This window comes from Athalia rosae, chromosome 2 (assembly GCF_917208135.1).
Source record: "Athalia rosae chromosome 2, iyAthRosa1.1, whole genome shotgun sequence".
In the NCBI taxonomy this organism is placed as follows: Eukaryota; Metazoa; Arthropoda; class Insecta; order Hymenoptera; family Athaliidae; genus Athalia; species Athalia rosae.
The window spans coordinates 7,315,503-7,343,419 of NC_064027.1; the positions used below are offsets into that span (position 1 = coordinate 7,315,503).

General features: G+C 44.0%; 1 protein-coding gene and 1 long non-coding RNA gene across 19 annotated transcripts in view; one reads left to right on the forward strand and one right to left on the reverse strand.

The window, feature by feature from the left end:
- The window catches only part of LOC105684553 (muscle-specific protein 300 kDa), a 116,267-nt gene that overhangs the window by 75,990 nt on the left and 12,360 nt on the right, over positions 1–27,917 (reverse strand). For 6 of the 14 annotated variants that reach the window (XM_020851529.2, XM_020851531.2, XM_020851530.2 and 3 more), the window contains exons 1-15: positions 21,646–22,871; positions 13,029–13,090; positions 11,776–11,871; positions 11,505–11,588; positions 11,328–11,420; positions 10,886–10,909; positions 10,529–10,707; positions 10,035–10,437; positions 9,564–9,710; positions 8,913–9,453; positions 7,089–8,772; positions 6,891–6,999; positions 6,792–6,806; positions 5,644–6,685; positions 26–5,563 (exon numbers count right to left, since the gene is read on the reverse strand). In XM_020851529.2, the coding sequence (XP_020707188.2) occupies positions 26–5,563; positions 5,644–6,685; positions 6,792–6,806; positions 6,891–6,999; positions 7,089–8,772; positions 8,913–9,453; positions 9,564–9,710; positions 10,035–10,437; positions 10,529–10,707; positions 10,886–10,909; positions 11,328–11,420; positions 11,505–11,588; positions 11,776–11,871; positions 13,029–13,090; positions 21,646–22,396 (10,768 nt within the window). In that variant the 5' untranslated portion in view covers positions 22,397–22,871. Of the gene's footprint in view, positions 1–25; positions 5,564–5,643; positions 6,686–6,791; positions 6,807–6,890; positions 7,000–7,088; positions 8,773–8,912; positions 9,454–9,563; positions 9,711–10,034; positions 10,438–10,528; positions 10,708–10,885; positions 10,910–11,327; positions 11,421–11,504; positions 11,589–11,775; positions 11,872–13,028; positions 13,091–21,645; positions 22,876–27,917 lie in introns of those variants that run through there. The other 8 variants (XM_048649662.1, XM_020851532.2, XM_048649663.1 and 5 more) reach the window with 6 other exon arrangements.
- On the forward strand, positions 18,728–27,834 carry LOC125499840. 5 transcript variants are annotated; one of them, XR_007276858.1, is made up of 4 exons: positions 18,728–19,468; positions 25,987–26,336; positions 26,629–26,836; positions 27,148–27,834. It is a non-coding gene; the product is annotated as an uncharacterized LOC125499840 (long non-coding RNA). The 5 variants fall into 5 exon arrangements; XR_007276857.1 differs by having other exon boundaries at positions 25,987–26,836; positions 27,148–27,386; positions 27,493–27,833; XR_007276856.1 differs by having other exon boundaries at positions 25,987–26,836.

Sequence of the window (27,917 nt, forward strand, 5' to 3'; positions counted from 1 at the left end):
CTGAACAAATAATTTTGCAACTTACCAATTTCACTCAAATGCTGATGTAAATCGGCTTCCAAACTAGCGACCTCCTTTGTAATAGCTTCCTGTCCCTTTGCGGCGGTACTTTTTGCAACATTGGCACCTAGTTCTTTCAAGCTAGCGAGTCGATTGGCTCCTTGAACTTGGCCATCCTTGAGAACGGCGAGGGTCGCAATTCGTCGAGAAATCTCACCTTTCTCGCCTACGATATCGTTACAGTCCAAAAGTTTTTCATGTTCACCACTCAGCCAATCCGTAAAACTCTTGCATTGAGCGTTGAACTGATTATGCTTATCAACGCAGTCTTCCAAGTTTTCCAATAGGTCTTGTGACTTGCCGACAATGTTCTGGAATAACTGTTTGATAGACTGTAGATAGACATTCAGCGAAGTGTCCTTCGTTTGATCGACAAGCTGTTGAGCCTTGTCGCAAACGGATTCTACGAGGGCCTGATGAGACATTATTTCCTGGTGCATGATCTTATGGTTTTGTAACTGAGCCCTCTTTTCTTGCAATGTCGACTTCAACTCTGTATGCTGATGCATGGCACGTTCGACGTCACGAAGCCAGGTAGTTAGCTGCTCTTGAGAAAGTGAAAACTCTGCGAATTGCATCAGGCACTGGTCCAATTTTTGAGTTGCAGATTGCAAGTCCTCGGTAAAACCATCCCACACCGTGCGCAAATTCCTCAGCTGTTGACGAATGATCTCTCGGCCATCGGGCGATGTGTGAGCGTATAATTTCTCTCCAAGGTCGATGACAGATTCGAATTTGGCATTTTCTTTAGTACGAGTATCCCCGAGATCTCGAATGGTCTTTTGCCGGGCTTGTAAGATCGCTAGATCGCCGACGATTTCACCATGCTTCTTCAGTTCACCATCGACGTCACCGATCCATTTCATAAATTGATTATACTTTTCGTTGAATATACTGTGTTCCTTAATGAACTGTTCGTAACGTGCGACCGCTTCCTTAGCTTGATTTCTAATCGCTTGGTATCTCGTTGCTTGTCGAGAGACTTTGGTCGCCAATTCCGATTCTCCCTCAATCGCCTGACTCTTTTCTACCGCGGCATTGAAGTCTCCGCTTCTCGCATTGATTTCTTCCTCGAGCGCTTTCAACTTCTGCAGATGTAACCGCTTGGTATCCTCCGTACTTTTCAAACTCTGATCTTTCACTTGAGGTTCCATTTGCTTAATCCAAGTTTCGAGGGAATCAACAACTTTTTCAAATTCAGCCCACTTGTCAAAGAGTTGATTCAACTTATCCCGGGATTCGATGCATTTTTTTATAAACTCGTCCCACTTGAGATCGGTGTAGGGTTTCAATACAGCCGGATGCCCGTTTAACGTAGTTTGCTCCAATACCACATTTAACTGATCAGTAACTTCCTGCATGATACGATCCCCTTCCGGTTTTTGTTGAAGTATGTTCTCGATCAGGGCCACCCTTGCCTTGGCGGTGTCTCTGTCGATGGTCAAATCATCTGTTACGGAAGCTGCTTCGTTAACGAGAGTGTTTATCCAATCGCGCATTTTCTCGATCGATTGCAAGTAGCATTCGTGATTAGCTACATATTTTTCCGCCGTGCTGATTCTGCTCTCGACGTTTTCCGAAAGCTCGTCATAAGCTGCGATTACACTCTTCAACATCTCGGCTGCGTCGTCGTCAGACATTGTTGGAAGCCTGTCCTGAAGTTGCTGCAGTATATTTCTATGAACGGTCACATCCTGGGCGATGGTTCGGAAGAAATGTAGTTCCAATTTTTTCTCCGGAAGATTTGGAAGCAGACGCGATTTTTCCGCAAGTTTTGCTTGGGCGTCAAAGACCCACTGCTTTACTTGAGAATATTTGTCTTCGAAAGACGATCGATGCATCATATCAGTTTCGATGCGTTTGTAAATAACATTTGCTCGGTCGGATAATGACTCGACTTGATTTCTAAGACTGCGCAATTCAGTTCTAATAGTTTCACGATTTTCCGGTGTAATTCTCGCGTAAAGAGCTTCGCCAGCTTCTGCGGTCCGATTCAATATAACCTGACCCTTCTCGCGCTCCTCCGCAAATCCTTTGAGTTCCTTCAGTCGTGACTGGTAAAACGTAATGGCTTTTGGTCCTGAAATCTCACCGAACTTGTTCAGTTTCTGTTCAGCATTTTTGATCCATGCTTCAACTTCTTTTACGTTAGCTTTGTACTGATCCCGACCCGTTCCAACTTCTTCGAGGCGTTCCAAGTGCGACGAGAGGAACTTTACGATAGCTTGATAACGAGTGTTCAAATGGCCAACGTATTGTCCGACTCGAGACTCAGGGCTCACTTTTATAATCTCTTCACCAAGGCTACTCAGGTCTTTTATTTCGGTTTCGTACTTCGAGACTATTTTCTGAAATTCAACTATCTCGTTGATCTTGTCTTCGACCTCAGGGAGAGTGAGTTGCACAGAACTTTCGATACGAATTTTATTTTCAGTTTCTTTCAACCAAGAGGACACATTCTCCGACATTAGCTCGTACCGTTGCCAGAGCGCTATGTTACGGTCCAGGACCTGTTTGATCTTCGCGTAGCTCTTTTTCAATGACTTCAGATCAGCGGCAACTTTGTCACGTTCTGCTTTCAAGCCCACCATGGTATCTTTGCCTTCTACCGACTCCAGAAGTTTCAACGAGTTGTCTGTATCAGCCTTACGGGCTTCGCAATCGGCTATTCCATTTTCAACATCGACGAGCGAGGCCATCTTTACTTCAAGATTATACCGATCGCTACTCTGTTCTGGTTCGCACCAAGCAGCTTTTTCTTTGTGTGTAGCTACCATGCGTTGGAGAGCACCGAATTTCTCATGATATAATTTTGTTAAGAAGGCTACGAGCGTAGCGCTGACCTTATCAGCGTGACTGGCTACTCCATCTCTGCGTTGTTGTAGCCCCTGAAGTTCTTTGGGCAAGCTGGATTTCGAAATGGCAGGATATTCGGAAGACATATCCGCGACTTTCTTCTGTATATCAGACAGAGCCTTGTCGGCTTGTTCAAGTTCACCTTTGAGGGCCTGGCATTTGTTAATCCTACCAAGTATTTTGGTATTTTCGCCAGTAAGGTCGTCGCACTTGATAATCTCCTCTCGAATTTTCAAAATAGCCTCTCCAGACCTCTTCAGTTCTTCTCTGATATTTTTCTCTTTTTCGTGGAACGTTGTAGTCACGGACTCCAACTTGTCAGCTGCTTCTTTGACTACTCTAAATTGATCGTCTAACAGGTCATTGAGAGATTTTAAGGTCGGGATATTTGCATTGTTGTTCATCTTCGACAATTGCGCCGTCTTTGCCGCGATACCTTGCCGGAGTAATTGATAAGCTGGCAACTCTTCGCGATACCTGGAGAGTTTAAGCTGACCATTTTCAGCGTCGGATAAATTTTTCCTAGCGCTGTCTAGAGCTTCGTTCGTATCGCTCAACCATCTAGAGAGCTCATATTTCGCTTCGTCAATTTGTTTCCAGATAATGACCTGCGTTTCATAAGTCTGTGTCTTCTCGACGATGTTTGCATAAGCATCTTGATATTGTTTACGCATCTTAGCGAGATCCTTTTCGATCAAGTCGGACTTGAAATTCGGCATAAGCGAAGCTTCTTTAATAAGTTGTTGGGCTTTACTGTCCATTTTTTCCAACGACTGTTTTCCCTTCTTCAGCAACTCAGCGGCCTTCTTGTGTTTGTCAAGAGCACCGTTTGCTTGGGTAATATCATTTGGCACTTCTTGAATAGATTGGCACAGTGTTTTTGATTGCTTCAGATTGCTGGACAGCTTCTTCTTCGCTTCCAAAAATTGCTTCCAGTCTGCGTCCATATCTGCATATTTATTTCTTTGTTCTCGCAACAGTTCATTGACCTTCTCCCAGTTCGCATCAGTCGAAGAGAGCACAACCTGAATATTGGTCACCGCTCGCTGATCCTCTTTCATCAAAGTATTTCCTTCGCGATGCAATGTCTCTTTTTCCGGTTCGCGCTGTTGATGATCAGCGATAAGTTTATCAATTTCTTCAACCGCCGGAGCGAGTTTCTCGCATGTGTCCACTTTGTAGGTAATATCTTGCAGAGTAGTCTGGGTACGAGTGATCTCTTCGGTGAGCGTTTGTTGAGTTTTTCTAAAGTTATCCCATCGAGCACTTAGATTTTCCAATTTATCTCGTTTCGTCGCAAGCTCAGTCTGAAGAGTAACCGCCTTAGCTTCAATTTCGTTCACCAAAGCCGAGGCCGTGAGCGGTTTTTCCAATTTATCACGTACTTGCACACCCATCGAGGTATCCACCTGCGGCACCTGCACCTTCCAAGTGTTAATCTTCGTGGACATTGTTTGCAGCTCCGAGTTTAATCTTTCCAAATCGGAGATGGTCGGCTTATGCGCATCCACTTGGTATTTACTGTGGCTCAACTGAGCATTCGTGTCCGCATGCCAGCTCAATAGTTCAGTCCACTTTTCCAGTCCTTTTTTCTTTTGATTGAGATCGTCTTCAAGGGACTTGTACTTAGTGGCTAAGGAAGAGTACATATCGTTCAAGGCCGCCGCTTCCTCGGGTGAACTCTGCTCCGAGAGAACTTTCACTTCCTCATAAATTCCCGAAAAACTTGGCTGCTTGTCGGAGTGCTCCTGCAGATACGCATGAACTGCCTGTAGATTCGTGTCTACGTTGTCGGCGTTAACGTCACTGATCTCAGCTATATTCGAACTCAACCTCGACATCCAATTGTCGAAATCGGTCAGTTTCATTTGGAATTCCTGTCTAGCGAGAAGCGCATCAGAAACTTGGTTTATCTGGTTTCTAACGATGTCGGCGAGTTTGCTAACACGCGATTTCATCTCCACTACTCGTCCCTTCAGATTTGTAGCACCTTCCAAAGCTAGTCCATGACTTATATGGTCCGAAACTTGCGTCAAGGATATCAGTTGTGCCTGTCTATCGGATATATCTTTGTTGAACTCTTTCAGACGAGCTAATTCCCTTTCTAATTTCGACGCTTCCGGTGTCTTGACATTCGGTTCTTCGAGCGATTCCTTCTCGCCTTTTTGTAACCAGTTATTGAACTCCTTTGCTTCCGATTCGAACGTATTCCAGGATGAGACGAGCTTGTCGAGTTTAGTAGAAGTATGGATGGCTACATCATGGACGGAATTCCACCTTGTGTGAACAGCATCTACCTCGTCAGGCGCAACCGTTCTACCTGCAATCTGTTGACTGATCACTGACAATTCTTGAACATGCGGGAGCTGCTCCTCGCACTGTTTCTCGAAGGATCTCGCGGTCGCTAGCATTTCTATCGCCTGCGCCAGAGTTGACGGCTTCGAGCCGATCGTGGCAGCCTGAATTTCCGCCTGTTCGACCCAGGGCTTGAGCTGTTGAATACCAACTTCGTACTCTTTCCATGTTGCTAAATTACGCCCAGCCATTTCTTTCTGGTAGACGATACTCTTGTTGAGAGAGTCTGCTGCCTCCTGAAGACTCTGGATCTCCGCTCGAAGCCTCTTCGCCTCCAAATTAGCGTCATCGTCTGTAAATGAACAATGAGAAAACAATTAGGATGTTGTTGAGTTTGTGACATCTTAATCGACGCGACAAGATCAGACTTACCCTTTATCAGTTGAAGAGACTCGGTGTCGAGAGCTTTCAATAGGGTGATCTTCTCTTTTATCTGCGTCTGCAAGGTCTCAGTTTTCTTAACTCGTTCCTCCGGAGATATTGATGTTTCTTGTATCTGGGCGAGGAGTTGCGGTGCATTCTGATGAGTCCAAGACTGAAGTTCTCCGAGTCTAGCCTGGAACTTGGTCCACTTAGCGTTGAATTGCTGAAGATAGACTACGCGTTCCTGGACGGTTTCTAAAGTAACGTGGAGCCGTTTCTCAATATCGGTTACTTCTTTTTCCAATACCGGTATTTTCTCGGGCGCCGTAACCTCCGAAAGATTGCTATAGACATCTCGCAATTTCCTCAACATTTCTTCGGCAGTTTTACGCAATGTAATACTGAGCTCATGTTTGCTCTGTAGATCCGCGGACGCTTGGTTGGAATCGTGATACCCAGCATCGATTTTCTTCAATTCGTCTTCAGCCTGTTCAATCAACTTGATCACCTCTTCCTTCTGCAGTTGATAATTGTTCCACAACTTTTGATTGCCCTTCAATGTCTTCAAGGCCTCGATACTCTGTCCATAAGTATTATTCCAGCTCGATTCGAGATGCTGAACTTCGGACGAGACGAAGGTTGGAGCGTGTTGATCCTTCAAAATATCCTTTCCGCGCTGCAACATGCTCACTATGTTCGCTCTTTGCTGTTCCAATTGCGTTAATCTTGTCTCCTGATGAGATAGTGCATTTCGCAAGACTTCTATGTTTTCAGGTTTAACGGGGACCGTAGATTGTTCTCGGACCTTTTCCAACAAGATACAGACTTCACGGACCTCCTTTCGATACGTGTAACTCTTCGAGTAAATATCTGTCTTCGTCATTGTTATCTCAATCGTTGGTATCAAGTTTTTGTAACGTGTGATCAATTGCTCCAGTTGATTCTGCTCAGAGATTGCTTCGTGATCTGAGCGGTTCGAGGCCAGACTATCCAAAGTTTGTACAAGCCATTTCATCTCTTCGCGCTTACTGTCAGCTTCACGACATATTTGCTGTTGAGTAATAAAAAAACAACAGTTAAAAAAAGAGTTAAAGAACCTCAGACTTCGTTGTTACTCCAAACTGAGGAACAATAAAACCGAATTTTCCTATATTTACCGTCACCGTGTGTAGCTATCCGTTTTAGCAGCAAAGAAATAATGGTAATTCAATTTCAAAGATGACGTGGTATGAAGTGATTAACCGAAATAGACTTACTTGGAACACTGTCTTTTCCTTTTCGAATTCCTCCAACGAGTTGACTTCTTGTAAAATGGTTCTCAGAGTACCGTCAACGTGATCCATCCAGTGCACCATCTCGTTGAACCTTGAAAAAAAACATCAGTACGTGTCACTCACTTCCAGCGTAAATCATAGCTGGCACACAATTCGCTTGAACCAAATAATGGGATTTACTTTTGCCTGTATGCTGCCCACTGCTCGGGTACTTTACGTAGTTGTTCCCTGAGAATTTCAACGCGCTGTGCTGTATTTTCCCACTGATCTTCCGCCCGCTGAGCTGCTTCGTTGAGGCTCGAATCATCTGGCTTAAGAATGTGGTAGGCGGTGCTGATCTTCTTCAGTGTCTGCAGACATCGTTCCACTTCCAAAACGACACCGCGACTCACGAAGAATTCTTTATTACGTTGTACGATACCTCCGACATCGTCATTTTTGATCAGAGCCTGTTGTTCCGAGTTTATTTCCATCTCAATTTCCTTAAGGTATTGCAGGAAGGCAGCTTCGTCGAGGCGGAACTCGAGACGCATCAAATGGAGAGGTGCAAAAGTCAAGACCTCCTTCCAGCGTCTCTGCAGATTGTCAACAGCTTCTTTTATCGGAGCCTGCTGTTCTACCGGAAGAGCATTCCTCAGGTCTTGACCAGCATTGACCAGATCCTGGATCCATTTTTCGTTGACTTTTCCGAAGAAATTCTTGTGATACTCGACGGATTGACGACTGTCTATGTGTTTGTCGTTTATCAAAGTTTCCGCAGCTGAAAGCCACTCTGATATCTGCCTTTCACACTCCCGGAATTTCGTCCAGCAACGTACAGCCTCTTGAAGTCGTTGCTCCCAAATCTGAGCTGATTGCGCAACATGGGAAAAACGATCATTCAAATCACGAAGAGCCGCACCCCCTTCCGCAGCCTCTGCATTAGCCCGACAGTCCACCGATTTCACCATGCTGGAGAAGACCTTGTTCTTAGATTCGAGCATAGATTTGTAGTATAAAGTCCTCGAGAAAAAGGCCTTGTGACGATCCAGATGAGCCAGAGCAGCATCTCTACCTCCGGAAAGATTAATCGCAGCCAGCAAACGCTCGGCCTCGTCAAGCCAGTTAGAAATCTCGCGTTGTCCAGCCTCAAGAGACTCCTGCTGAACTAGAAGTTGATGATACAAGTGCAGCTGCATCGGTATTTGGGCACGCACCGTGACGAGTGCTTCTTTTTCCTTCTTCAAGGTATTCATCATCTTATCCACCTCCTCACGCGACAAATCTTGGATCAGAGTTTGGAACTTCTTGCTGATGTTTTTGAAGAGATCTTCGATTCCCTCCACTTCGTTGTGAAGAAGTTGAAGTTGTTCTCCGTACGCCTTGATTCGCTCGGTCGAGGTGAGCTGAGTCGTTGATAAAACGGATTCCGCGTTCCTCAACCATTTTTGCAAGGCCTCAACTCCGGCTCTGTAGTCCTTCCTGTTTCTCAATAAGTCACCGGCGTGCATGTATTGTTTAGCATCGGAGAACAAGCGCTCCCATCTCGATGTCAAAAGAGTATAGCGGTCTTTGAGCTGTAGAGCGACCTGCTCGTCGGAAGTGGCGATGAGGAAACTGACCGTGTCAGAAAGCTGCTGATGTTTATCCTTCCAAACACTGATGTCCTGGAAAAATTCCATACGTTCCTCATCGGGCAATTCGAGCGCTGGTTCCGCCCTGGACAACCACGTTTCAAAATCATCGGATACCGTTGCCCAGCGACGCCAATACGCGACGACTTCTTCGAGCATGCTCTGAACGCAGCGTAAATCCATTGATACGTTTTTCCATTTCTCACCGGTCTCTCGCATGAAACGATCGGTGTTCATGCATTCCTGACGATCTGAAACCGAGCCAATTCGGAAAACTTCAAATAGGACGTTCGGATCAACTCGATGAACTTCAAGTCGAAACTAATAGGACATTTGTCCAATTGGTATCGCGTTGCTTCGGAGGATATTATTATTATGACACACTACTCACCGATATCTCCCTCTCTCTTATATTCCTCAACAACTTGTTGCATATCCAGATATGCTTTCTGGAATTCTTGAAATATCCTATTCCTCGAGACGAAGTTTCTGTACTGTTCTAGCATCTGGTGAACTTTGTCCTCCGCTCCATATTTCACACTCCATCCCTTAAGTTTTGTCTCAACCAGAAATAGGAACGCTATGAGACAGCACTTGTGCTCGAGGAACTTCAAACGGATTCGACGCTTTGCAGCGCGAGTCGGGAGACTGGCAAGTCTAGATGCCATGCTCTCCAACTGTTCAAGAGATATTTGTTGCGCGATCGGAGATCCTCTAGCCGCTTGGAATTTTTCCACCACTTCCGGTAGGTCCAAGAAGTACTTCTTGTGCTCCTCGAGCTTGTTAGAAATTATGCTCGCAGTTTCCTCCGTCATTTCATCAGGAATATCACCGTCAGAATTCAGGATCTGCTCAGCTCCGGCCAGCCATCTGCCGACTTCTCCAAATTCACCTGGCAATGACGAATCCAGGAGCCACAGCCAACGCAACATCTGATCGAAAGAGTTGTGGTCATATGATTTCAAGATTACTCGATGTAATCCAACGTGACCGGTGAAATCACCGCAGATAAAAAAAACAGAAAAGATGAGATAATGCTTACCAAGATTTCCATTTTATTCCATAGAATTTCGATCTGTCTCCAGGAATCTCGAGTAATGCTGATCATACTCGGGGTATCGACTAGATTCTGAAGTTTGTTGTAACTTACTGACTTGTCGTCGGTTTCACTCGCGAACAACAAGTATTCCTGAAAATTTTTCAACTGACGTTGATATTGGGTCAACAATTTGAGATAATTTAATATCAAGCTTCGCCAATGAAGTGAAAGGGCATCCGCCAATGTCAAATCACCCCCGCAATTGTCTACCTGTGCGAAACATTCGATCGATTCTACGGTGATTCTAGTTTCTCGGTGATCGTTTGTCATTCCGAAGCAATCGCGTGTTGCGATCAACTAATTGCGTTATGGCGTGAGGTTTGGATTTCAGGTGATGTCCGCGTAAAACTTTTGCCGACAAAGTTTTCAGAGTGAGGAAAATTTTTTTATCGAATAACGTCAATATCATCTCACCGGATAGCTCATAGGGAAGGCGTTGCTCCTGTCGAGTTGTTCCAGTTGTCTAGTTCGTTCGTTGAGCCACCCTAAAAGCGAATCGTACTCCTGCTGTACGGCGGCGAAAGAGTCAGGTCCGGTGCTCCTCGGCTCCGGATACTTGTGCAGAAATTGGGCGACGTATGTCATGATGGATTTTTCGTCGGGGCGAGGCACATCGACGTCTTCGGGGTCGAGCAGTCGTGCGATTCCGAGCTCTGTTTCAGCCACTTGGAAGGCTGTTTCGAGGCGAGATTTGTTTGAGGCCTCTCTCATCGCGTTGATGTTAACAAGGTTCGCTCTGATGGCGTCGATAATCGCCAAAAAGGCATTTCCGTCCCTCCAACTCTCTCCGAAATCTCGAACGTGGATCCCAGCGTCCCTGTAGCGGAGAGAAAAAAAAAAAATTGCGGAGAAATTATTTCCCTACCCACAACACCGATTCGATTTTAGCTTATTCATCCCCTTCTTACTTTGGCAGCGCGTTGGTGACCCATTGTAGAAGGGTCTTCCTCGCCCCCTGCTTCCATTTTTCGCTGCTCTGTCGGCGACGTTCGTTCGCCGCGGAACCTTGAGTTCCAAGGCTGTCGAGGCTGCTCTGACTCCCCCAGGTATGACCGAGGTACTCCAAGGCTCTGGTGTTCTCCTCGATCTAAAATAGCACGCGATATGAAGCTGTTATCAAAAATCATACGTGGCTGAGCATCTAGCGTGCGTTTCTAAACAGTGTCGCGCAAGGCATGCAATAAATATGCAGTGTGCATGGACACTTGAGAGCCCATTGTTCGTTCGTTTTTTTTACTCTGTTATACGCTTTGTTGGCTACTCACCCGCCTTCGATCCTTCGATCGTAGCTTGTTAGTTAGAATACATACGGTTAGCAACGTCTCAATTTTTTTACCTAGCGAAAACCGGGTTAACTCGTGTACAATGACGCATGTGTGTAATCCCTGTGGAAAATTTCTTTGATTCGTTTTAAATTGAATTTGGAAAATTCTCCTCTAACTTTTTTCAAGTCGAAGGAGAATGCAATCTACTTCGCGTCTCGCCTGATAAAATTCTTCGGACAATCAACGGATTTGAAACGGAAAAGCAATTTTCTTCACAGGTGTGCCGATTGATTACAAGTTAACCCGATTATTTCATACTGTGCTCCAGATACTCGAGATATGTGTTATGCACTATTTAAAAGCAGCTATCGCAGACTAATGACGTGGATATTGCATAGCTGTATACCGTAATTAATGAGATTAAATAATTTGTATAAAATACCTGGAAGTACAGGATTATGGTCCAAATAAGTCCCAATACGACTGGTGGCCGTCCGTCCACTAAATCGGATGAATTAATGTTCACTAATTTGATCTGAAAAAAACACATCGGTAATTGTCATAGTTTGTCATCGATGGGGATTTAGACATCACCTCGTCCACCTTGACCCGCACTTACTTTTTTGCTCTGTAAAAATTGAAGCGCTGTATTAGCGTTGCTGAGGAAATGAGGTCTCTTCAAGTTACGTCCCCGTTCGACTGGCTAAAATTGAACGGAGAAAAAAAATTCATTCACATTATAGTATCGCAAACATTACGTGTATTTCAAAGCAATCTGCTTCCGATTCTATTTCATGAACGGAAGGCAGCAGATACCTCGAAAATCGATCAACTACAATATGAGCCAACACTACGCGGGTAATTCTATTTACGATAAGATTGGTTCTCACCAATTTCTCTCCAGATAAAACTTCGAGTAGGGCGAGGAGACGCGTGCCATCCTTCAAGTCTTCGATTAGATCCTCCACTCGAAGCGGTGGAACTCGCTACAATAAATTGAGAGAAAAATTCACATTTGTTTCAAGCATAAGTCTATCATTCTGGTGCAGTAGACGCTTGGACAATCGCGAAACCCACATTTCGGGAATTCGCATTTCGATTTCCAAAGAATTACGGCAAATCGATCGTCAAAAAAATTTTTTTTTCATTTCCTTTCATGTATAACGCCAGATGTACATTTCCTGTTGCTGATCATCCGTCCGACATCAGAGGAAACTTTCTTTTTTGAAAGTACCACACATGAATTTCAATTGGTACTTTGATCTCGCATGGAATAGGTTTGTTAAAATATGAAAAGAAAAAAAAATGGCAAATTTCACTGGTTGGTTTCAGCACATCCCACGCAATTTCATCGAAATCCTGAAGTCTGGTGGCTCTTTGCCAATCTGTCTCGCATTTTTGTTCGGAGGCGTGGTCGACTAGTAGTAGCCGAAGGCTCCATAATCATTTGAAATAAAGCCTGGTAAGGTAGCGTGATTTTTTGTTCATTTTCAAAAATCACAAAGCCGCGTATGTTCGACCTGATAACGACGACGACGAACGCGAGAGTTTCGTCGAAAGGATTGAAAAAATCGTGACACGATACACGAGAAGATGTTGCTAACAATTTACAGGTTGAAATACGAGCCAGGTACGAAGTACACCGTTAATTTCCGAGTTTAAACTTCATAAAATCGTGCAGAGGGGGGCTGTAAACAAGGTAACTAATTTCTGCAACAACTCGCAAAACGCAACTCGCAAATCGCAGTTCAGCGATCACGATATATTAGAGAAGAGCCGGAGGTTGAAATGTCCGGAATACGTACTGGGAAAGTTGTGGGTAACTTATAATTATCTATCAATAGGTAATATCGCAGGTGCGCTGTCAAGCTGTCGCATCGGCTGACGAGCCGCTGCAACAGTCTAACGTTAACGCAACTCATAATCGCTTATACTCCTGCTTGCTACGGGACTTGTTCAGGAATCACCGTAGCTGATGGTCAAAATTTTCATACAAAAAATAGGGATCCCAAATATAAAATTCAGTCATAAAATCCCCCAAAGTAAACGTCCGCCTCGAAACGCACTGTGATATATTCTTTCTATCGGTCAACGATCGATCACAACCGTAAATCAAGGACAAGAATAAAAGTAAGCCGCTTACCTTCGAAAGGTAGGAATTAATCCAATTTACAAAAGTCTTCTTTTGCACGCGCTCCTGTTCATCTGAAAGAAAAAAAAGTAAAACATATTATGAATAATGGTCAGTAATTTTTGGAGTCGAAACAATGTTCGTATTTTATTCGAGCGATAATATAATGTACCACGTAATTCGGTAGATAGCGAAGTGACGTGAAATAGGTAGGGTATTAAAACGATTCCCTTAGCAATCTGTTAATTGAACTTGACCTACGAACTCCAGACGTCTGCGGCGATGACACGATATGGAAACGTAATCGATGAGCCAAAAATAAAAACTCGTTTCATGGAACGTCAGACAATTAGCTTTTCGCTACGAAGGAGAAAAAATTATATTTTTCTGCGGTAATGACGCGTCATTTTGAAGATAAATCAGCCAATCGTAGGCCAGTCGCCTCAGAAAAAGGAGCCCCTTTAATTCCGTCTTCTTTAAAACTTGAGCCGCGCTAGGAGATAATTAAAAAAACGCCTACTTTGATTTCGTTGAAACAAGGTTGAAAATGTCACGTCACCTCAGGTAGAAATTTCAGCCTTGACGCCCATAAGGCAAATAATGACGTCATTAAGGTGCACGCGATTACGTGCAGGTGTCTACAGATTAACTCTAATCTCCGCCAATAAATTAACATCGAATGATTTTTGACGCTGCAACCGGCGATAATGAAATACAGAAATTCTAACACTGTATTATAAAAAAAACGTTCGGACGTTGAAAATTCTCCATTTTACTTTGACCATCGAAATTATTTCTCTCGTTATACCTCCACTCGCATATCCACAACACTTATGTGTTGACCATAAAATGTCCGACAAAGGTAGGACGTATATCTTCGCGTTAGTGCTGCATGTTAAATTCGCAATAAGATTCATTGCCGTTCTGGTATTCCCGAGCACAGCATGTCGTCCCGTCAGCTGGTATGTAATAAAATACTTTTACGGTAGCAGTTTCTTCGGAATACGCAACGGCATAATAGAACGGCTTCGAGCGGTTCGGCATCAGGATTAAACATTCTAAGGACGACGCGCGGTGACCTCGTCAACGATTATGTCATCGTGAGTAAAAGATACAGTTTCAGTTTCATCTCGGACACGTTGAACCTTGGCGAACGTTAGCGATACACTTAGCGTAAAAAATTAAAAAAAAAAAAAAGGAATAGAATAATTTGATCAACGGCTATCTCTCGAATTGCGTATAATTAGCTACGACGTTTGCATTCGATATCGCAAATTACACGATTTCATAACGACGAGATTGGCCCGCACCGCTCATCGTCGGGGTTCTTTTTTGTATAAAAAACGATAACTCTATTCGGAGATCAGGCTTCAATTTCATCGCCGAATATCGTCTCGATACTTTCATCCCGCGTAGCGTGAAATGAATAAAATACCGTGCAGCAGAAGCGACCGGTTGTCACGAGGCAAATAAAGTTTCTTCCTTCTCTGCAGCACAAGCTATTCCGGAATACTAACTCAGCGACGTGTATATGAATTCTGAGAAATTTGAGATCGCATATCGTCCCAGCGTAACGTATCTTCAATCGAAAGTCGTACTCCGTAATTCCGATTCCATCAAACCTCAACTATGAGAAATTTTCTTCGATGGGTCGTTCTTTCCCAGCGAGAACGTCGGCGTGTCCGTAACGTATTTTTGTGATATTTGTGTACGTGAGAGCTTTACGAGGTAATTTTTTATAAAGGTGGTGAATCGACGCTCTGCCCTTGTGCGACCTTGACGCTCTTCCCTCGTCACGTCTTTAAAACACTCAGCTATAAGACGCGGTGATACGCTTCACTTTAGAATTTTGTAAACTCGCTATATTTATAATATCGTTCTAAGTGGGTGAACAGACTGGAAATAATCTGTCGCGAGTTAATATTCGGACGAGAAGATTAAACGGAAAGTGGGGCACACATGTAGCAATTATATTTTCGTTCACGCTGCAGCGAATCTCCGACATCGCCCTGCGACCGCTTCGAAATTTTTACTCAATTTTAGCACTATTTTTACGGCTGCTCCGAATTTATACTTTTCCTCCGTTTCGGCTCGGTCATTTTGTTTTTCCATTCCTCGTACGCAATTCAGAGGCTGACTTTTTTGCATAATTTTTTTGGGGATGGGATAGGAAAGGGATAAAAAAAAATATCCCGGAAGATCAGTCCACTGCCATCGTATATCGAGCCAACATCGAGCCTCCTGATTCATTTGGTGAGAAGGTCTCATCGAATCGAAAAACTGGAAAGGGTCGTTTTCTCGCAAACGGAAATCTGGCGCAATCATCACGTTGCACGCAGTGTATGTGTAGTGCAAATTACGTTGCGTGACTACAGCAACGTATCGGTATAGCTCTGTATGGTATCAAAAGCTGAGAAAACGCAATCGGGCCAATCGTTGCACACGGGGGTACAGCGGCAGACGAGAAATGTTAACGACTGCGGTTTTCATCGACGCGACGCCCGTTCTATTATAAGAACCATAAGAGATACCTGCAATCAATTAAGGAGAAAAACCTTCCATGATAGGTTTCTCATCACGTATACATAGGTACACGTGTATACAACCACTTCGGATATGATGATTAAAAGTACCTCGTTACGCGAAGAATTGTCATGAAATTTTGAAACGATATTCATCTCGATGGCAACTAAAATTTGAGAACAAATAAGAGAAAACAATGACATGCAGCACTCTTTTTGCTTCTTTCGTAGCGACAGCGCGAACGTACAGCGACCCAATTCCAAATTTGAAGAAATGCATTCCTGGAATTTTTTTTAGCACGAGAAACTCCACCGAAAGAAAATCGTCGCAAGGAACCGCCTGGCGCTGAAAATGAAGGAAATGAAAGAGATGGATCGCGTGAGGGTGCGTAGAGAGAGTTAGTTTCGGAACGTCTCGATGCCACCCTAAAATCTCCCGAGCCCTGGCTGGCACGATCAGTCGGAACACCGAACTCCTTATTATTATATTACAGGGGGTACGAGATTCTTCAAGAACGAAGCCCGCATATATTCGCCTGACGGAAAGAGGCACGATATTGCATAACCCGATCCAGATTGTCGTCGTAAATAATAAAAGTATAGATAATAAATATTCGACTCTCAGTTCGTGACATTAAAAAGTCGTCACAAAAAGAAAAAAGAAGAAGAAGAAGAAGAAGCGAAGACGAGAGGCTCGGAAGTACCTCGCTATGAAAAGAAAGCATTTGTCGATTTTATGCGTATAATATTGTAATGGCTATACGGGAGGTTGAAAATTTTCCTCCGGCAGATTGTCGGACATTTTATTCCGACATTCGGTCGCCATGAGCTTTCGAACGATGTTCGAGAATGTCGAATCGTTTTGCGTCTCGGTATTCCGATGCTTTCGAACCTCCTGCCGACGTTTGTCAAAGAATTACGTTCCGAGTATCTGCAGCGAACGTGTATTATAATGCAACGTACGTTGTTTATTATTCTTGATAAGAAAAGCTGAGTTAATCCGAGAGAACTCAACTTCCAGAGTGAAACAACACGTACTAATCTCGATGCTTCAATAACAGCGCAGCTGGTTACAGGTAGGTATGTACCGTAGAATTTACCCCGCGATTACCTCATCGCTCGAAAAGTGGTCCCAAATTCTTTAGTATGATGACTGATATTATATCAGACATTTGGTTATTCGTAAACGCACGTACACCCATGCATATTTTATTACACGTCAATAGCATCAAATGCTATAACAGATACGTGCGGACCGAGGCTCAATGAGAAAAAATAAAATGATAAAAGATTGCTTATTCTCCAACCGCTTATACCGCGGCCACACCCCGTCTGCGGGCTGAACGAAAATCAGAATAGAACGATTTTTTGAATCCGCATATTTCGGATTGAGAAACACGTTCAGGTCATGTCATTGTACAGTTAGAGTCAGGGTTTTTGAATCGCCCAATTTTGACTTTGAAATTTTAACCTACGAGAAAGAAAGAATATGTATTTGCACGATCTCATCTAGTCGTATTTCGTCTGACAACGAAAATCAATAGAACGAAGCCCGTCCGAAATCGGGTTTACCAATTCAATGGAAAACTTCTGCATCTGGCAGTTCGTTAGATGCAACGATATGACGTACGAATACGCAACGTACGTAACTCATAATTTACGAGCTGTCGTAGCTACTTTATGTTCTCTGATTACGGCGTCGGTCATCGTTGCGTAATTAACGTTTACCTGCTTCTAGAAATAACTCCGATGTACAATTTTCGACGCTTACATTTTTCTGGGAGTAACAATAATTTCCTTCACGCGTTATAAATTTTCTAGCCGAGGACGACGCACGTATCCGTACTCGATATACATCTGCATACATCGTAGCTGCCGTAATTCGACGATGTATATAGTTAATAATTTAACGAGTGAGAGGTACTTGAACGTTGAACGAAATCCACAGCCCAAGGTGACCGTGACCTAGTAAGCTTTCGCTACGCGCCGTGCCTTTAGCCATGAAAAATGAATTTCGTCGCAGACATTACGGTTACCGATTTCTGTACACATACTCCACGCGTATCTCACATGCTGCGATCGTCGTTCCTCATGTTTGTCGAATACGTATAATTGGGGGGGGGAGGGGGGGGGGGGGGGGGGGGGAATTAGCGAGAAGAATATCGCTGCGGAGATGATTTTCACGAGGACGAAAGTATGAGGCGGATCGACGCTTTTCCGATTCGTTAGCGGGCGAATATCTCCGTACGGCGTTACGATAAAATCGTTCTAGTCTGACGCCTTTGCAACAGCGCGATGTTCACACAGTGATTCCAATGCAGAAGGTTCACCGGTTAAGTGGGACAGGTTCTCAACGCGATGAGGTCAGACGCGGTCTTGAATCGCGTCGATTCACCGTCTCTGTTTATCCGACTATCCATTTCCCTCTCTCACACCGACATACTCTCGCTCTTCGTTCGTGTCTCTTTTACTCTTCGTTTCCACTTACATAATCGTATAGAGCTGAGCAAAAAGCCTGTACAGCCCATCATGGGAGCCGCGCCGATTACACCCACTTTGGCTACTACAGCGGTAACCGACTGCACGTACGACACACGTGAACGAATAAAAAAGAAAATCAAAAAACCGAAAACAGAGGAAAAAGAACCACCTACGGTTCCTCTCTACAAGCACAATTTTATAATGAATGTAAAATACGCCGTTGTCCGTTCGAACTGCTACGCGCACGTACAATTCGACGAGTCATAAAGCGAGGGTAACGGGGAAAAAAAAGAGGATGAACAGGTGTCCCGAACACCTTGCATTTTTATCCCGATTTTTACCGTGCAAATGGTGGGCTTGAGTGGATATCTAGTTCAAACTCATGAAACTTTAACGACCCGTCGAGTTGATACGAGCTGTTCAATTTCATTTTATTATATTATCCCAGTCGTCTCTCTCACCCTGGTGTCATTCACCGCTTGTGCATAAAATTTGTAAAAATTAACGTCGTTATTCAACCGGAATAATTTTTCAGTCCCTGTCAGGAGGAGATGTTTGTGGTATGCATTTATGACAGTCGAGAAGTTATCTGTACAATACCATTGAAAAGTCCACGATCTTGACACACAGAGTCTTGAATAAATATTATTATTCTTCGCCAGGAACAATGTTGGAAGAGATAATTGGTATTCCGCGATGTACGTTCGTTGAATCATTTTTAATAACGTATGTGACGTTGAACTTTCTATGAATTTTCCGTATTTAGAATCGTCGATGGACGTGTGTAATTGATTCCAAAAACGTGAAGAAAGTGAATACGGTTTCATCACGCGATGCGTGTGAATACGATTCGCTCGGCAAACTTCTTAACGATATCAGCCTGATTACGATACGTTCGGAAAGAGGTCGGAGGTGCCAAAGGGTAGAAAATTAAGGGGCACCTTCAACAGTAATCGAAATGAATAAAAATGATTCCCCATGATCGAGATTTGTGTAAAATTTCTCCACGGAATCTTCACTCGGTTCGATTATTCAAAAAACTATGTTGTGATAAAAATTGACAGGTATACTTGAGAAAATATTTGGGATTAAAATTTTTAATCAAAGTGGAATCGGGAGAGTGGGAAATCATCGGGAATAGATAGGCGTACGTGAATACGCGCGCGTCGATACCTTTTGAAATAATCAAGGTGTCCCTCGGCGACATACGATACCCGGAAGAAATATTATCTTACCAAACGGAATCGCCACTGCTTCAACACCCCGAGTTTCTAAATAGCACAGTTCGCATGCAGGATTACGACGTCACGGATACACCGAGTTTCTTGCGCGTATATTCACGCGTGATAAAGCCGATCGAACGCGGAATATCTGTGCGGCGTACGCATACGATATGCAGATAACGCGTTGTTCATGCCGCCACCCCTACATAACACGAACCCCGACGAGGTAAGACTCACTCGCCATGTACCCTAGTTCGTTATTACTTTACTATATTCTCTGTTGTACAAACGTACAAATTACTAGCGGGGTACGGAGTCGCGTTGTCCGTGGTAAATCAATACTGACCGTTGTCCAGGTGAGGGTTAAATTTCTTTCGTTTTTTTTCTTCTATCCTACAGCATGCTTTCCATGAATAGGAATCGTACCTCGGCAACAGCCATGTTCCATATTTTCTTTCGATGTTTTATTCTTTCGGTAAGTCGGACCGAGTGATCATTAAATATGAACTCTGATCACCTGCTTCGATACGAGTTTATTGCCTATTCATGTTCAGCGATCTTATGAAAAATTGAAACCCGATCGTACCGAGGTCAGTACAATCGAACTGAAACGCGGACGGTAAATATTGGATTCGGAACTCCAGGTGATTTTTGTTTGACCGGTCGCTTTTGCGCTCGATTGTTTCGTAATTGGTAGGTAATTAGCATTTTTGATTCCATGGGGAGAATAAGTTATTGCACGTTATACCATTGTATAGGATGCTAATTATTCAATGTTTCGGATTTAACGAACTCCGTGTTTCTACCGATACACACACACGTGAATTCACCGCGAACCATTTCGCGGATTATTTTCGTTCTACGAATGCGATCGGCTCATTTCATGTACTCTCCGTTATACACGTACTTTCCCGTTGCTTCACCTCTGGGAAATATTGCGAATTGCGGAGTCAGACTGAAATGTGTTCCTGGCATATAACTCGAGAGTTATTGTCGCAACTCTGCTGAATTAAGACTATACTTCTCAACGGTTTCAATACCTATACGATATTGCCGGAGTATTTCGTAGAGATCCGAGTGAATGTATAACACTTGTACGATAACAATTGTGTATAGGTATAAAACTTCGGTCAATAAAGATATGAAAAACTTCTAATTAAGTTTATATGTCACAATCTTCCGTGGCGCTAATAGCTCGTCGTACTCTGATAAGCAAACAAAACGTCGCGGGTTAAAAAACGAGTCAGTCAAATTTTCAAATTAGAAATATTCAAGCGTACGACTTCGAGTTTGATTTTACGATTGAGAGAAAAAAAAGAGAAAAAAAAAAAGCATGAATAATCGAACGAACGAATTTCAAAGAAACAACCTACATAACTCGAGTTGTTGATACACCAATCCGTTTCTCCGAGTATGGCTCGAGATTTGTACTTTAAATGCGATGGAAATGAATGTGTAATTTATCAGTTAGCAAGTTATTCCGTACGGTTGTGTCACTGATATCTATGTGGACATTATACGTATTCGACGAGTGCGGATAGCCTTGAACCGCTGGCGTCCGCGTCACATCGAAAGCATCGCGGCAGAGCAGCGTCGCACGAGACTCGAAGTGCCGGCCGGCGTTTTGTTCAAGCAGTGGGCGTAGTGAGCCAACGTGCTCGCAATGTTTTCGAAATTACTTTTCATTCCTTCTTTTCCCTTACTTCTCTACTCGGTAAAACAAAAAGCCAGTTTTAATCACGAACCGCAGACGTATTACGGAGATCGCGTGCGCGTAGGATTCGTTCTCAAAAAAGAAGTTAGCAGTTAACGATGCCCACCGAGGTGCGGCACCAGCGCGACACGGAGATCCCGATTCATCGTCTTCCAAAAGTGAAAGTATCGAGCCGGCCGGCTATCGAAGGCTATCAAAATCTCGGAAGTCGTTGAGCTGGTAGCGTTGTCGAATGGATTACATGTTAACGACGACCAGGTACGAGACTCGACGTGTCCGTGCGAGGCAATCAACGCGGTGCAGGTTCTAAATTCGCATTAATTCCATCGGCGAAGTAACTTCGCACGTGATCCGGCAAACTTCTTCTCTACTATATCGCGGTTACGTATGATATCGCGTAACGTAATTCTGCAGTTTTATGCGCCTGGAATCGAACCGACTCGCCGCGTTACACAAAAACGAAGCAAACTTTTATCTTTGTAACGGAGGCGAAAGGTCGTGACCTCCTGTAAAACGTTTCCGATAAACGCTACGCCGGCAGATGTACTACATATGACGTTTCATCTTTCGCGATCTGTCGTTCCACCGGATGTCTACCGCTTTTCTTTACCCCGGTGAATTCCGTCCACCGGAATTCCACCCTCTTTGGAAAGCAGAGCGTGACAACGAGTCTGACACACGTGTCGTACCTTTGATAGCGGCTATGTGAGCGTCGTATTCGCTACGACTACGTTGGTATTCCATCCTCACAGCGACGTTTTGGAAGCTCTGATTTCGGTACTCGGCATACCATTCTCCGGATGGTCTCTCCGCACCGAAACCTCCGAATTCCGGGGTTCCGGCGCTCGGACGAGGACTGCTCCCTCTTCCTCTGGGAAGACTTTCTTCGGAAGGGAATCTGGTGAACGATGTAACGGAACTCGATTTACTTCCTTGGACACCGTGACTCTGATAAGCCGAGTCTTCCAGAGTTTGTTCCTCGCTCGGCGTTCGACTGGCCTCCCCAAACGTACCGGAGGAACCTCTGACCGTCGTCGTTGTCGTCGACGTTGACGTTGACGCGGACGTTGCCGAGCCGGCGACGACCGTATTGCCCGTGATTTCGCGGACGCTCTTCCGTACGGTGATCTTTTCGAACTTCACCATTTTCGCACCGTTCAATTCACCCTCCTCCACCATGCGTTCGAAGCTCTCCTCGAACGAGGAATTGCTCGTCCTCGAGGAGGGTCGAATCGCGAGCGAGGATCCCGTGTGCGCTTGGTGTACGTTGGCGTGGTCCACCTCGTCCGCACTCTGCAGGTCTTCCGCGCTCGAGGTACGACCTCCGGAAGCCCATACTTGCTCGAAAAAGCTCACGCGGTCTCGAAGCCGGCTTCCACGTGGGGTCCTCGGACTGTCGGGACTTCCTGGACTCCCACCTCCCGGCGGAGGTTGCGACATCCTACTTCCTACTTCAGTCTGGCGATGTTTTTTTACTCATAATAAACCGTCCGGTGTGACTCGAAACACTTCTCAGCCGGATTCCGACACTTCAACCAATTGGAACTGTTCACTGTAACGCGCACTTCGAAGCGTGATAGGGGTTGAACGATATCAAGGGCAAGACGCCCCTCGGACAATCCTTGCTCCGTCTCTCGTTTCTTTTTTTTTTTTTCTTATTTCTCTCTTCGTCCGGTCTATCGCGCGTGCTCCTAGCGAGCTTTTTTCCGGTTGCGTACCGTCAGACTCCGATCTGTATCATCCCTTGTTTCCGAAACCGGTTCCAAAAAGCTCGGAGAAATTTTTTTTTTTTTTTCCTTCTATTCTAAAATTGGTCCAAGAGACTCGAAATTTTTCGTAGAAATTGAAATCGTATAAAATGGAATGCCGTGTATGGAATGTACATGTAAGCTCGACTGGCGCCGGTTCAATACTGGCGACTGACAAGGCGCCGCCGTCGAGTCGACCTTCCTCTGCCCTGCCTCTGCCTCTGCCTCTATGCCGCCTCGACGTCCGCCGCAGTTCCCCCGACGAACGCGCTTCCACCTACTCCGAGAACCACTCGATCAATCCTTTATCCTGTCTGGTCCTTTGCTCACCCTTGAATACCATCCAGACGAATTCAACGCTCCGAACCAACGATCAACTTCCCCTTTTGGAAGGTGCTTCCTCCAAGATCCATTTCGAAAAGCTCCGCTCCGAATTGACGAAAAGTTAATTGGCAGCCTGAGCCCTTTGTCCAAGGATTTTCGACGGTCGTTCGGCGTTCGGAATCGATCGATCGAAAATTTGTGCGAAACTGATCGCGACCGAGAGAATCTCAGTCTTTGATACCGAATGGATAACGCGAAGGGGAAAAGAGGGGCAATTTTCCGGGTGAAATGGCAGCGGAAGATTCGTGGGAAACTGGTAAACGGAGGCAAGGGGTCATTCCCGACTCCGATTAACCGAGAATCATATCCAGTTTTCGTTATCGCCAACGAGGGTGATGGAAAAGGGAGTCCGCTAGTTTTTCTTCAGGACAGAAATGGTGAATTTTCGGTCCGCGGCATACGCACGCTGCAAAGTAATCCGACCCGTTTTGCTCGGTCGCACAGGATAATTGCATCCTCGCTTGCCGCAACTGTTGAATTTTTGATGCGGTTGAAAAAAATTATACCGAGTGAAACTAATTCGGTAAAATTCAACCGTCCATGGCCGTATCTAGTTATAATTGGTTCCACTGGCAGCTTTCCACACGTTAATTTTTCAGGTACCTTTCCCGGACTTGGAAAACTTTCGATCAGCTTCCAGACGATTTTTCTCACGAAGATTCCGCACGTCCAAAAGCATGAGAATTTTTTTTTTTTTTCTTTCGTTTTGCATAATGGCACAAAACAATATTGTCATTATTACGAGTGTTCGCTTGATGCGGTAAAAATATCGTCAGACTGCGGTATACCGGTCATCCTTGATGGTCCGGATAACTGAATAATGTCAAACCCACGCAGAATCGGTTTTAAAAATACGCTGTATATATAGGTACGTAGGTACCCGATCACGTATCCTGAATGTGACGTGATCATTACGAGAGAATTTTTCATATCGGCGTATTACGCTAAGCGAGTTTATGGTAATATGTTTTCAGATCAAGTGAAACGATACATAGGGAAAGAAAAAGATAAAACTTCATTCTATTTTTAGACGAACTTTCGATTTCGTTATGCAATATGATGTACGCCAGAGCAAGAAAAAAAAAACGCCGGTAACCAAGCTTGACTTTCTTCGGCACTGAAATAGTACCGTACCGTATAGTGTAGAGGCAACGGTATCGTACAAAAAACCAGTTTAGCTATACGGACAGCCACGAAGAATTTCATCTAATCGTGGCATATGCCAAAAGTTATCTGGATTCCTGATTGTAATCACACGCCTACGTATAACCGTGCGAGATTGATAAGATTTTACATGTACACTGAACACCTGATCGATCCTCCGTTGTGTATCTCTACGCGCGTAGTTGCACCATGACGAATAATCACGCAACGATCCCGCGTATTGCATAATTCCCAATCTAATCGGCGCTTATTGCGCATAATAATTCGTGCACATACCTACTCGTGAAATAAATTCAAAATTTTTATCTCGACCCGGGTTAGTACACATCCAATCGCTTCGTAATCCACGAGATATGTCCAGGTATACGGAGAATCGTCCGGTATCTCCGCATTTATCGTGCGTAAAAATTTTCCATTTCCAATGCGTCTTTTACGTTGACCAAGAACTTGATCCGTAAGCGCACCATGGGGGGTTTTTAGGTTTCTCCGACAATCTTGTACCGCATGTATACGTGTATACCCACACATCCGATAATTCGTAATAATAAGACGCACCGCGCCGGGCGATATTGACCCACACTTTTCGTTGGCACTTTCTCGGGCAGTCGCCGTGTCCTTGCCGCTCGTACAAGTATAGAGCTACGTCGTAAAACATTGAACGGAGTAATTGGTAAGTGGCTACATTCGCGAAACAACCGATCGTTCGTCTGAGTATTTTAAAAAGCTAGATAAATATTGAATGCCACCGAAACGGCACCCAAGACGGGGACTATCAGAAATCCATGAGCAAATGCAGAACGCCGCGTCCGGTAATATTGATCCGTAAACTCAGATACCGATTCAAAACTCGAATCGGTACGAAGAATCTTCCGTGTTTACGATCAACGGGTGACCAGAGCGATGAGGTCATTTGGGGGACGCGCGCGTCACTCGGCGATCGTTCTTTCAGCGACGACGAGGAGCGTCGCGAGATTCTCGCCGATCTACCCTCAAGCATTGATTATTATCGATCGGGTGGATGAGCCATATTTTCATCAGGTAAATCTTAACGGAAACGGGAACGGAGCAAACAAGTTGTCCGGCTTCAATAACGCTGCATCTTCGAAGCAGTTGAACAAACACTGCGCGATCAATACCAAGTAAGAAACTCAAAAATCAAAAGAAATAAGACGAATTGAACGGAAATCGAAACTACAAATCAAATCTCAGAGTGTATGGATTCTTTCGGTGTTCGATTTTTAATCCTACATAGATACATTTTCAAATTATAATTTCATCACGTTACTGACGTAAGTACCGAAAGGTTCTCCGCGACACACACACATATGTATGTGTACGGTAACTATGAAACCGCTACATTGACTACTCCATTGACTCTTGATTTCGTTCGGGATATCGACGAACGACCGTTACGAACACGTTTTTTCATCACGATTGCGTTCGAGAAGTTAAAAAGAAGAAGAAAAAAAAAAAAAACGAAATTGTTCCGTTCGCGTCGTGTACGTGGTACGTGGTGACCAATGAAATCGCTGTGTAACACTCGAGCGATTGTTAACCGCGAGTTGTTCGACATTGCCCCTGGTAATTTTCAGCGATCCGTAACTAATGCGATCGGAGCTCATCGGTACATGAACGAGTCACGCGTTGCTTCGATCATTGACCAACTCAAACTGACGCGATTCTACCTGTGAATGCATGAATTAGTTCTTGACTTTTTTTTTATCTCTGTTCCAGGACTGAGAGGTACAAGGTCGTAACCCTCGCTTTATTTTGGTCATGGATCATTACGTTGGCAGAAGGGCGTGATCCTCAGATATTTGAAGGAATTGAACACGTTAAACGATCGCAGCAAAAAAAAATTTCAACTCTTCGAAATCGCTCGGAATTATCCGACGCATCCCCTCAAAAATTGAACAATTTTTCGAACCGAGTTCAATTCGAACTCACATTTTTGTTTCGGAATTTTAAATTTGCTCACGTTTTTTGGTGACTCTCGATATTTTCACCCCCCATGAACAGGTGTGATGCCCGAGCAGTTGGAATAAGAGGAACGTATGAAGTTATAAACTCGTTCCCCCCTCCAGGTAACGAAATTATTCGAGTGGTGCAGCAGCGATATACCGTATACGTTATTACATTAAAGGAATAACGTGCAACCCCAACATTCCATAAATTCTTACTAAATTCGTCCCTTAGCTTGTGCGATTATTCCATGCGCTGTTCATTTCACGAACTCGATGATCACATTTCGCATTATACTATAATTTTGCACTTTGAGTCTTCCATTCCAGAAAACGTCCTGCGATTAACAAAATATATTTTTAATTTACCCAATCCGATCTAGAGAACCTTGAACTTTGTTGTAAAATTTCAAAGGTCAAAGCAGAGAATCGATTATACCGCACGTTGACGACGAAAGAGATAAGTTTGCCTGATCCCGGTTGAAAAAGGTGAAGAAGGAAGAAAAAAAATCGTCACGTGGGTTCAACCGTTCGGGAACTTCTTCCTCGAGTTTGAATATTTCGGAGCTTGAAAGTCGTCACGCAACTTTTTACAGCATAACGTTTCGACCGAGCTTCTTCTGGTAGGTATTACATTACGTTAATTATCCAACTTAATATCTAAATACATTCGATCCGCGTACTCACGTGCAGCCACCTAAACGCTGTGATGGAAAACAATAATGATCATCATTCTCGACCGCTGCCGTCAGAATGTCTGGCAGTGCAAACGTATAAATGATGGGAAACCTGAGCTATAAAATTATCATTCGCTATTAAGCGCACCTGTGAATATAATTTCAATGGAGGATTTCTCGCAAATCTTTGCTGAATGATTCTAATAATTATTATTTGACTATACTCTTTGCCGATTAATTATATACGATGCTTGCAGTTCCGGGGGCAATTCGAGTCACGAACAATGGCAATTTTAGTTTACGTCGGATAAAATATTTGATAATAGGAAATGATTTTTCAAACGTTTACAACTCGCGGCCACCTGATCAGCCGAATATTTGAGGAAATATTGAGCCGTGATAAGACGATATTCATCACTTCCCACATCGTCGTGTCGAATGTATAAGTATACAAAGAGACTACGGTCGACATTCTCATGGGGCATTGGATTCCCGGGTATCTTTCTGACAGTCCATGAATCGAATTGATTTATTTTTATTACCCTCAATCTTCCGGATAGGTTGAACATATCTGGTATTCAAAGTCGATATTTGTATTGTAGAAATCGAATCGCTGTGAGTCACCCTGTATTCGTAACTCGGTTGTCAACATCCTTCTATATCGGAAGGAAACGTGAATCCAATTAAAGAGAACAGCGGCGACTGGATACGAATAATCCAAAGCTCTTCACGAATCAAATTTCATTCCGCCTATGTATGATCGATCCTTCCAAACCACAGAGAAAATGAATGAACAAATTGACAAAAAAAGCAGATTCAATTATACATTTTTCAGAGTGAAGATTTCACTACCTGAAACAGTCGCTCGAACGGTTGAAAAGAGAATGGATTTTTGGTGAAAAATAAATATTTCGCTTTATATGCTATTCTTGTGTATTTTGATCTCAGAAATCTGAATTCACAAGTTAAATTGGTCTATCTACAGAATTGAACGAGTTGTCGCCAATTTTTCGCTTCTTTCAGCATA